The 10,000-nt window shown below is 46.6% G+C and overlaps 2 protein-coding genes across 11 annotated transcripts in view; one reads left to right on the top strand and one right to left on the bottom strand.

Annotated features, from left to right (window-relative positions):
• The window catches only part of nup205 (nucleoporin 205), a 36,161-nt gene that overhangs the window by 20,691 nt on the left and 5,470 nt on the right, over window positions 1–10,000 (top strand). Inside the window, exons 34-42 of one of the 2 annotated variants that reach the window (XM_048256890.1) lie at window positions 626–752; window positions 934–1,004; window positions 1,277–1,408; window positions 1,700–1,826; window positions 1,906–2,072; window positions 2,247–2,376; window positions 3,216–3,320; window positions 3,488–3,546; window positions 3,725–3,888. In XM_048256890.1, coding sequence (XP_048112847.1) covers window positions 626–752; window positions 934–1,004; window positions 1,277–1,408; window positions 1,700–1,826; window positions 1,906–2,072; window positions 2,247–2,376; window positions 3,216–3,320; window positions 3,488–3,546; window positions 3,725–3,877 — 1,071 coding nt within the window. In that variant the 3' untranslated portion in view covers window positions 3,878–3,888. Of the gene's footprint in view, window positions 1–625; window positions 753–933; window positions 1,005–1,276; window positions 1,409–1,699; window positions 1,827–1,905; window positions 2,073–2,246; window positions 2,377–3,215; window positions 3,321–3,487; window positions 3,547–3,724; window positions 4,063–10,000 lie in introns of those variants that run through there. The other variant, XM_048256889.1, reaches the window with a different exon arrangement.
• Window positions 4,818–10,000, bottom strand: part of fgd4a (FYVE, RhoGEF and PH domain containing 4a) — a 67,688-nt gene continuing 62,505 nt past the window's right edge. For 8 of the 9 annotated variants that reach the window (XM_048256892.1, XM_048256893.1, XM_048256899.1 and 5 more), the window contains exons 12-17: window positions 9,884–10,000; window positions 9,612–9,692; window positions 9,337–9,462; window positions 8,837–8,977; window positions 7,797–7,937; window positions 4,818–7,607 (exon numbers count right to left, since the gene is read on the bottom strand). The exon at window positions 9,884–10,000 is cut by the window's right edge and continues 87 nt beyond it. In XM_048256892.1, the coding sequence (XP_048112849.1) occupies window positions 7,335–7,607; window positions 7,797–7,937; window positions 8,837–8,977; window positions 9,337–9,462; window positions 9,612–9,692; window positions 9,884–10,000 (879 nt within the window). In that variant the 3' untranslated portion in view covers window positions 4,818–7,334. Of the gene's footprint in view, window positions 7,608–7,796; window positions 7,938–8,605; window positions 8,657–8,836; window positions 8,978–9,336; window positions 9,463–9,611; window positions 9,693–9,883 lie in introns of those variants that run through there. The other variant, XM_048256900.1, reaches the window with a different exon arrangement.

Raw genomic sequence — 10,000 nt, 5'->3', positions numbered from 1 at the left:
CCAGTTTATGTTATGTTAGCAAGCAAATTTTCCCACAACTGCCCACAAAGTACTGCTTGCTGGTGAAGTGTTAATTTCAAAACGTTACAAATAGACCATTTACAATCGATAACCCCATCATTGTAACCAAAACATGTCTGAGTTTGTCTGTGAACTAGCATGTTGCTACTCCACACAGTAGGCTACTTGAAGCAGTCGGATCTCAACAAACAGGGCAAGTTGACCAATAATGGTCCTTGTGGTCTGCTTCGCCCTGGCGCACGGTTAGAATGTTTTGGAGGTGAGCGCCAGGCAACGGTGAAGTGCTTGGAGAGGATACACAGCGATGCACAGGGCTCTGAGGGGCTACGCCGTCAATTCGACGTAGAAGCAGAAAACAGCCTTCACACACACACACACACACACACACAGGCACAGGCACATCAACACACATATACAGGTAGCATCAGAGACTCAAACACCCTCTGTTATGCTTCTACACTTTCCCTCCAGTTCAGTGTTTGATTCAGTGTAAAAATGTACCTTTCAATTGAGTAAGGGTGAATCATGTCTTTTAACCTCGGGTGGAAGTATATTGTGTGTATTAACAGTGTGTGTGTGTGTGTGTGTGTGTGTGTGTGTGTAGGTGCTGCAGTGGTTAATAGTGCATGCGGACACCATCCAGACCATCCTCCGTGGCCAGGACATGAGCCTGGGGGCTCTACAGGAGCTGTGTCTACTCACAGGCATCATCAGCAAGACTGCACTGCCAGGTACTCACACACACACACACACACACACACACACACACACACACACACACACACACACACACACAAGCACAGCTATGTGCCAGCTCATTCACACAGGTGCATATCTACAGTGACATGTGTGTGCTTGTGTGTGCGTGTGTGCGTGTGCGTGCGTGTGCGTCCGTGTGTGTGTGTGTTACAGGTACTTTGGAGATGGGTGATATAAACAGCACTGCATTGATGGAATTCCAGGGTCACGTGGGCAGGTTCCAGGTGAGAGAAAGATGGACAGAGATGAGAGAGTGCTGCTGTGTTTTTTATTCTGTCGCGATTCTAAACCATTATATGAGACACTGAAACACATTTATGCATACTAAAAAATGTTTACGTATTTTAAACTGCTGGATTGTTAGGCTCTGGCCCAAGCTAAAATGCTCTGCTAGATGCTGAATCTCTGCACTGGCAGTGTGTTTGAATACAAGTCTGTCTGTCTGTCTGTCTGTCTGTCTGTCTGTCTGTCTGTCTGTCTGTCTGTCTGTCTGCAGCGTCAGTGTTTGTCTCTGCTGGGCCGATTGGCCGGCACCGAGCGCATGCGGCTCCTCAAGCAAGCGGAAGAAAGCATCGCCCCCGGCGACCCTGCCGACAGACGAGAGGAGCTGGAGGTTGCCATGCAACAGGTGGATTTCAATTTCCCCCTCTGTCACACGTCACACTGTTCTCTGCCCCCTGGAGCCATCAGACATCATGTGTTGAAAATACTCTCTCTGCCTCTACTCATCCTTGTCTTATTTTTCCTTCGCTCTCTGTTACACACTCTCTCTCTCTCTCTCTCTCTCTCTCTCTCTCTCTCTCTCTCTCTCTCTCTCTCTGTCCCTCTCCATCTCTCTGTCTCTCTCCATCTCACTTTTTCCATCTCTGTCTTCATCCATCTCTCTCTGTTTCTCTCCATCTCTCTCCCCCTCTCTCAGATCTGTGCTAATATAATGGAGTACTGCCAGACCCTGCTACTGCAGAGCTCCTCTGATGCTCAGTTCAGCATCTGCCTGTTCAGCCCCACAGCCAGCGAACCAGCTGCCAGAGACACTACACGGACAGGTACACACGCACACACACACACACACACACCTACCCTGTCCCCTGTCTCACACACACACTCCTGTTGTTTGGGTTGCAGATCTGGCGGTGCCCTCGGCCCCGTATGCGCGTGTGCCCAGTCTGGGGCTGGTGCTCTACCTGCTCAAGACCAGCGCCGGAGACTTCTTCCGTTACCATGACAGCCATCAGCAAAGTCTCAACAAGCTGCAGGGCCTCGAGCAGCTCTCCCCAGAGGAGCTGAAGGAGGTATGAACACACACGCGCACACACACACACAGCTATGCTGTTAGTATGGTGTCATGTAATTTTTGCATATTCTCTCTGTGTGTGTGTGCGTGCGTGCGTGCGTGCGTGCGTGCTTGCGTGCGTTCTTGCGTGTGTGTGTGTGTGTGTGTGTGTGTGTGTGTGTGTGTGTCTCAGCTGTGCCAGGCTATAGTGACGGGCGCGGGGGTGGTGGAGAAGCTGCCATCGGTGCAGAGGACTCAGCTGGCCAAACGCAGACTGGTGCAGTTCATCAACAACCGAGCCAAGCTCATGGCTCTCTGCTCCTGTATCCTACTGCAGCTCTGTCCAGACAGGCCACATTCCACGTCACACACTGACCCAACATAACACTCGTGGTGGATCTGTACATTTAGCCATTTACGAGGCTACAGAATATTTTGTACCTTTTCTACAGCAGTGTGTACAACAGGCAGGGGATTTGGGGACTAGCCCGTAACCCTTCACTGACCACCAGAGATGGACCACATTACACTGGCCAAGGGATACATTTGATATTTCAGTGCACCTCTCTAACCTGGGTATATTCTTACAAGCTGCCACTGAGTGACGCAGGATAAAAGCTAACCGTATTAAAATAGCCAATCAAAAGATTGTTTTCTCTAGGGTCTAAACTGTGCTCTTTTATATTGAGTACATGATTGGCCAAAACACAACCTGGCACTGAGAAGACCAGTAGTGAATCTAGTAGTGGATCTGTACACCTAACCCTGAGCCATTTATGAGGAGCTAACAACGTTTGCCCTGTTTACACTTTCAGCACCGTTTACTGCAAATAGGGGATTTTGTTTCCGCCGTCTTCCGTGGCTTATGTTTGGGTCAGACTACACTGTCTGTACATGCCTTCCCATAACATGGATTGATAAAAACTTTATAGGGATAGAAATTTGTATATGTTGGAAATCCTTGTTACCTGATTAGTGTGAGCCATTTGATGTAGCTTTGGAAGCTGCAGCCTAATGTCAGTTATTGAAATGACCATGCTTATTGATGAACTGAAGGGACATGATTATGGGTTCTGTAGTTGTAGTGACGTGGAAAAGTAGGTTGTAGTGTTTGTGTTGGATCTGTTTTTATTATTGTTTCTTGACCAGCTCCTTCTCCCAGACATCATTGAAGTGTGCCTATTTGTTCTCTGGCGCCACCTGGAGTACTACCTACTCTACTGCACCCCAGCTGACCCAAAAGACTCCCTGTTGCCAGGATACAGAGGTGAGGGGCAGCGCTAGATCAGACTCTGATTATGATGTAAAGAATGAAGGAGAGAAAATATCTCTCTGCAAAACAGAGGGAATGTTATTTATCATGTTATGCTCATGGAATGTTGAGATGTCTTCCATGTTGCACCTCTCCCTCACTCTCTCTCTCTCTCTCTCAAGGTGCCACAGGTGGTCGTAGTTTGGGTCTGGCCCAAGTTAGTCAGCAGGATTTAGAACAGGTGAGTTCTGAGAATATAACCCTCTCTGTGTTATTTTCTTAATTGTGTATTTTTTTGTATGAATGTATTGCATGTGTGTGTGTATGTGCTTACTCTTATTACAAGACATGCCGGTTATGCTGTGATTGCTAATTTCAGTGTCTTCTGATTCTGTGTGTGTGTGTGTGTCTGGGAGCAGCTCCAAAGTGATGTGGCCAGCAGCTTCAGTGAGCATGTGCAGAAGAAACTCCTTGAAGTGGAGGGTCTCTACAGTAAAGGGCGCTCACGATACACCTTCATCCAGGCCCTCACACGCAGGATCCGAGGCCTCGTGCGGCAAACCAAGAGTTAACACACACACACTCTCCGGGTCTTTCTCTTATTCCCTTTAACGCCTTTTTACAAAGCACTCATGAAATTTCTACTACTAAGGTTTTCTCGCTTTGGATGTATCTAAATATTAGAATTGTGCATTATTTACTGCCCTTTTTGTTTGTTTTTTGCTATTATGTCAAATAAAAGGATTTTCTAAATTGATTCAAAGCTTCACTGCTTTATTTAAAATGCATTGGAGTGATATTCTAATCCAAGGTTCCCACTAGTCTATACAAGACACTTAACAGTTTACTCGAAAATCATACCAAAAAACTCACACACACACCAGTATATGGAATAATACTTGAATCTTGTTTTTATTTCTTTACAAGGTACACTTTTATAGAGAAGGGTAAAGTGCATTGATTTCTTTTTTCATTGTTGTCAACTTTGTCAGAAGTAGGGTGGAACAGAAGCCAAAGTCATTCAGTTACATTGACAGCTGTGCAGTCACAGGTAATCACCAGGGTGCGCACTGCCCAGTGAAGACAGCTTAGGCTCACAATGTGCAGTCAGCGATGCTATAGGTAGGACCCTGATGTTTAGAGTGCATTGTCATCAACGCTACAGCTTGTAACATTATGCTGACATCGTGCTGTCAATGCCGTAGCTAGTTGCTTAACACTGACGGTACACAGTCATTAATGGCTAGGGTAGATATCTTAAAGAGACACCAGGCAACGTTTTCGTGTTAATTAATCATCTTCGTAAGTCAGTATATGGTTAAATGACTCATTACGGGGCGAATGAAGGCTCTCGCCCGTCCCTACTGCCTGTAGGAAGAATATCCCACTTGCAAGTTGGTGTATCCTACCCGCCGACCTTCTGTCTCACAAAGTCTCAGACATCGCGAGAAGCAGGATCAGTTTACATCCTGCATCCCTAGCACAGAGGCAGGCTAACGAAACGCTAGCGATTGTTGCAAACGTGTGTATAATGGCAGAGCCGGCGAAGCCAGAGAGGGCTCGCACACGTATCGACACGTACATACGGTAGGGGGAGCTTCGTAGAGAAAACGCATCAGGCTTGCCTGGTATCCCTTTAAGCTTTGACATTGACGTTCGCGCTGCTATCTGTGCTACATTCTGGAATGCAGTTGGCTCTGATCCGACTCCGTCCAGATGCAGTCGGAGAGCCTAGGCACAGTATCAGCGGGGCGCGTGCGAGGCTTAAGGGCCTGCTGGGATACATTCATTCACATTTGAACGATTGCGCTGTTGCACCCCTGACAGGACAGGTGGACAGACAGACAAAGATGAAGTGAGGTGAAGTCTGTGTGCAAAAGATTGGTCGGCGGGCAGAAAATTATGGGGACGTTAAATTAACTCGCAGGATTATGTTTTTCATTTCACTTTGCCCAGATTGCAGATGACTTGATGCATTTCATTCAGAAATACAACTGTCTCGGATTAACTTATTTGAAGCATGTGTTCAGATGCTCCTCATTCAGTTTGTTCGCAATGACCCAATAAACTTAATAGGCTTCTCTGATCCAACAGTCCATAAAAAAATACAATGATTCTTTTAGAGACACGTGGACTGTATTTGGAGCACTTGCCCTAAATATGTCTCCAAAAAAGTCTCCAATGGATGTCAAAAGCAAACGTAAGCAATGTCTGTTCTCATTGCTTTCTGCTGATAACTGCTGACTCGTTGTTGGTTGTGTCTGTGTCCCCATTCAACCCCCCATCACAGAAACGTCTCAGGCCCAACGAGCAGAACAGGAGAACTCATAGGAAGGGGAATTCATTTGCGTGACACAATTGAAGACATTATGTTCATCAGTCTGCGGATGTAAGCCTATATGCTACTAAAGTCTAAAAATAACTTGTAGGGAAATCATAAAATAAAAGGATGGAGTCATAACAGATGAAAGAACAGTTTGTTGCTTTTTTAAAATTGTTGTGCTACTCTTTAAAACCATGCACAATATACCTCTATAAATTATCTTAAATAATACATTAATTACAATACTTAAAAAAAGAGTAAATTTTTCTCTCCACACCACCGAGCCCGTGTGTGTCTGATTGTGCTGACTGCCGACAGGAAGTCCTATTTAATAACACAGGAAGTGTCCTCAGCAGTACTTAACCCCAGTTTTAGGAGGGGGGGGTCAGTTGCCTATAAAAAGGATGGTCAGTAGAAACGTGCTCTGTATACACATATGATAGACATTTACAGGAAGTTTCTCACTCACAATCACAAACATCCCCACACACATCTTCTGCAATACTGAGTATCATACAGCTGGCAAGAGTGGGCACAAGGCTCTGCAAGGAATCTAACCCAGATTGACCTTATCTGAGGCGGCCCATTCCCGAGCCTATTGCCATCTTGGGAGGAGGACAACCCCCACAAGGAATCTCACATTCGCACATTGGCCATTTGGAAGCGCAGGTACAGAAACAGTCACATCATTCTCCTGACGCTAGTCAATTGTCCTCAGAGGAGGCACATCCGCCGCATGTGTGTGTGTAACACTTCTCCACATGGCTGACTTCCCATCAGACTTTGCAAGCCGGGAACTGCCCCACTCCCCACACACACACACTCCTTTCTAAAGCAGGTCCAGTGATTTATATAATAAGGGAGGAGGATTTAGAGTAGGGGTTTGGGCCCCACTAGTCCCCTGGTTGAAGGGATTTTGGTTACATTGTTGTTGATGCCACTTCTGGAGTCCTGATGGACGGTGAGAGACATGCTGTCCTTTGCTATGCTGGTAAGAGTTTGAAGCTTCTCAGGAAACTCTTGAGTAACGGGGCAGGGGGTTATTTACTACAGACAGCTGGCCAGCGTGGACTGGAGTCTTTCACAACGGGATTCAGTTGGGCTCCGAGAGAAACGGCAGGCGCTTAGCCTGCGCTAGTTTGGCACTTCGCATGGCGAGAGAGACAGGTTTTCAGAACAGCTCTTTCCCATACGTCTCTCTCTCTCTTTATCTCTCTCTCTGTGGGAGCTCTTGGTCACCACAGTGAGTCCACTCGTACACGGCAGGAGGAACCAGTGCGTCACCGACACACACGCTGATAAGCAATCCCATAATCCACTTGTGTGTATGCAGTTGGGAGTTCAAAGGTCATGGAGATGTCAAGGGTGAGGGAGTGTGTGGTATGGAAAGCACAGATCCTTCCAGAAGGAGAGAGAATGAGGCGGGCCTTGAGTGGACAGCTGTGTGGTATGCCGAGTCCTCTAGTGTTTTGTGGCTGAGCCCAGTTCGCCAGATTGAACTTCTAATTTACGGGAAACTTCAAAGCTCATTATGTGTCTCTGCATGTGTGTGTGCGCAGTTATATATGAATCCAGCCAATGTTTGCGTTTGTGCGCGCACACACACACACACATATACAGTATATATACACATAGATGCATATGCTCTGCTGTGAGAGTTCCAAGGTGGTCTCCTATGAGCATCCCCATATGTGTGTAAAGTTCCCTCAAAGGCTGTCTGAATTGGGCTGCGTCTGATTGGCAGAGTCGGTAGATGGAGGCGTGGCTTCTCCGTGGTGCAGCGGCGACTCGGGTACCTCCCCCGTCACAGCGACGCGGATGACCCTGAGCCAGCGTTGCTTGACTTCCTCATTCTCGGCGAAGAAGCAGTGGAGCGACTTGGACTGGGACAGGCGGAAGCTGGCAGGGGCGTCGGCTGCCTTGGGGTTGTCCTCCACGGTGTACCCCAGCAGAGGAATGGTGGACTGGGCCTTCACATCCTGGAGATGGAGAGAGGGAGATTAAAGATGAAGATTAGAAGATTAGAAATAAGAACATAACATTTTACGTTATTAATGAAACTCTCTTCTGCCATTCTGCCATAGGGTAGAGCACCAGGGCCTCTTTCTTAGGGATGACGTGTGTGTGTGTGTGTGTGTGTGTGTGTGTGTGTGTGTGTGTGGACTCACCTGTGGTGCTCCGTACAGGTAGAGCACCAGCGCCTCTTTTTCTGGGATGACACACCACACCTTCTGCCAGGGCTTATTCTTCTCACAGTACTGCAGGAAGCCACACATGATGCTGCTGCCCGAGAACTGCGCCGCCTCAATCTGGGGTAAGAAAAAGAGGATGGGGACACAGTGAGGGACTGAAGTACTGGACAGACATATCAGTTGGAGGGCTGAGAAATAGCCTACATTTGGCAAGGAAATATTGTGAATTTTATTTAGCCTTAAAACATTGATTGCTTGCCCCAAAACGTTTTGTCAGACTTTGCACAAGGAAAATTAGTACCTGTTTTTTTCACACTTGGTTTATTTTCCAGATATGACTGAAATTGTTTGATCATAGCTATGATCATCACATCCATTTTGCTGTCTCAAGAGACACTTGAACTTCACTATCATGTAGGTGAGGACTTTCACACTTGTGCAAAGACGTGACAAAGTAGTTGGTTGGAAATTAGAAACAAAAAAGATGAGTTCTTAAGGCCACCTCCCATGGAAGACCTTTAAGACCACCACTCAGACTGGACACTTGGGGGAATCCCCACTACCATCCTCATAAATGTCTTTTAAAAAAGTTTTGAGAGAATGTAGACTTCGAGCACACACTCTGTGCAATGTGTTCTCAGTAAGGTGTAAGTTTCAGGGGGTAGTGAGAAAGTCTACAAAGGAATCCAACTGAAGCTCTTTCCTGGTGTGTTAGTGTGTGCTCAAAATGTCTTCCCACTCAAGTCACCAAAACCTCCACTATCCCATAATTCCGTAGTTCTTACCGTCACCGACTCCTCCTGTTGCCCTCAAGAATGCTTTGCTTTCCTTCGTTTCTGCGGTTCATAGTTTTTTTGGAATGGTCTCTCAGTCAGATTACATTCAGAACAATTTCATTTTCACGCTTGCCTAGCAAATGTATGATGCCTGCAGTTCAAAGCTTAACACATCATGTAAGAGCACAAAAAAGACAAGGGGAGACTTCTCCTCCATCTCTCCATCTCTCCATCTCTCACCTCTAGGATGCCCTTCTTCTTGCCCTCCTTCTCCTCTGAGTGACCAGTGAGGATGGAAAAGCAGTCCTTGCACACCTTGTTAATCTTGTTTGCGTCATACTCCAGAGGCGCCTTGTACTCCGAACATTTCCAGCAGACCACCTGAAGCAAACAAGATGACAACATGATTGGTCACTGGTCAGATCCCGTGACAGGGACAGCTTGATAGACAAATGGAAGTCAGCACTGACTGTGTAATGGAGCCAAAACAACATCTTAAAATAAGGCAACAGTGGGCCCCTAGACACAGTGTCGGATATAAAAACATTTTACAGCATGGAAGTATGATCATTAGTTGAGTGAGTTTTGGGGCATATTAGGGCATATTAGAACTGTTCATTGTATAGCTGCAAGTTTAATGCAGGTCAGACATCAATAACAAGTCTACGCTTCACAGAAAGTGATAATCTGTGAGTATGTGTGTCAGTGGGGAGAATGAAGTGAGTGTAGTTTAGACTCACGAAGCCACAGGCTCTGCAGTGGTGTCGCCGCCGCGTCAGAGCGTTAAACGGCTCTCTGCACTTCATACACATGGTCACCTCATTATCCCTGATCCAGCGAGGGGCACGCTTCCCCAACTCAGCCGTCTGAACACACACACACACACACACACGATCAATCCAGACATGAATGCGACCAATTTTTGCATCGCAAAACATTGTTTGTTAAAAAGATAACAATTTGATAAGAACTCTTGATAAGAGTGTATGTTTGTGTTTGGGCATATGGGACTCACAGAAACCTCCTCAATGTCCTTAGATGCTGTTTTAAACGTCTCATTCTTCTGTTGGAAAACAGCGATCGTTTGCTGGAATGCCTACAAGACAAAGAACCAACTTACAGTATGTGTGCGTGCAGTTGTTTGTATCCCAATATGAAAAAAGTCACTTGTTGACAAACCAGGGTTGTAGTGACTGTATGTGTGTTTACATGTGTGAGAGCATGAGCTTGTGCATACATTTGTGTGTATGTGTGTGTGCATATATGTCCATGTGTGTGTGTCTTTACCTTGATCCAGTCCTCCTTGTCCTGCTCAGAGCTGGCCTGCAGCTCGAGCGTGCGCTCTTTGCCGGACACCTGGAAGGTGTGGGGGTAGTCCTCGTTGGTGGTCTCCACCACCTTCAT

This window comes from Alosa alosa, chromosome 11 (assembly GCF_017589495.1).
Source record: "Alosa alosa isolate M-15738 ecotype Scorff River chromosome 11, AALO_Geno_1.1, whole genome shotgun sequence".
Taxonomy (NCBI): domain Eukaryota; kingdom Metazoa; phylum Chordata; class Actinopteri; order Clupeiformes; family Clupeidae; genus Alosa; species Alosa alosa.
This window is presented reverse-complemented; position numbering and strand designations above follow the sequence as displayed.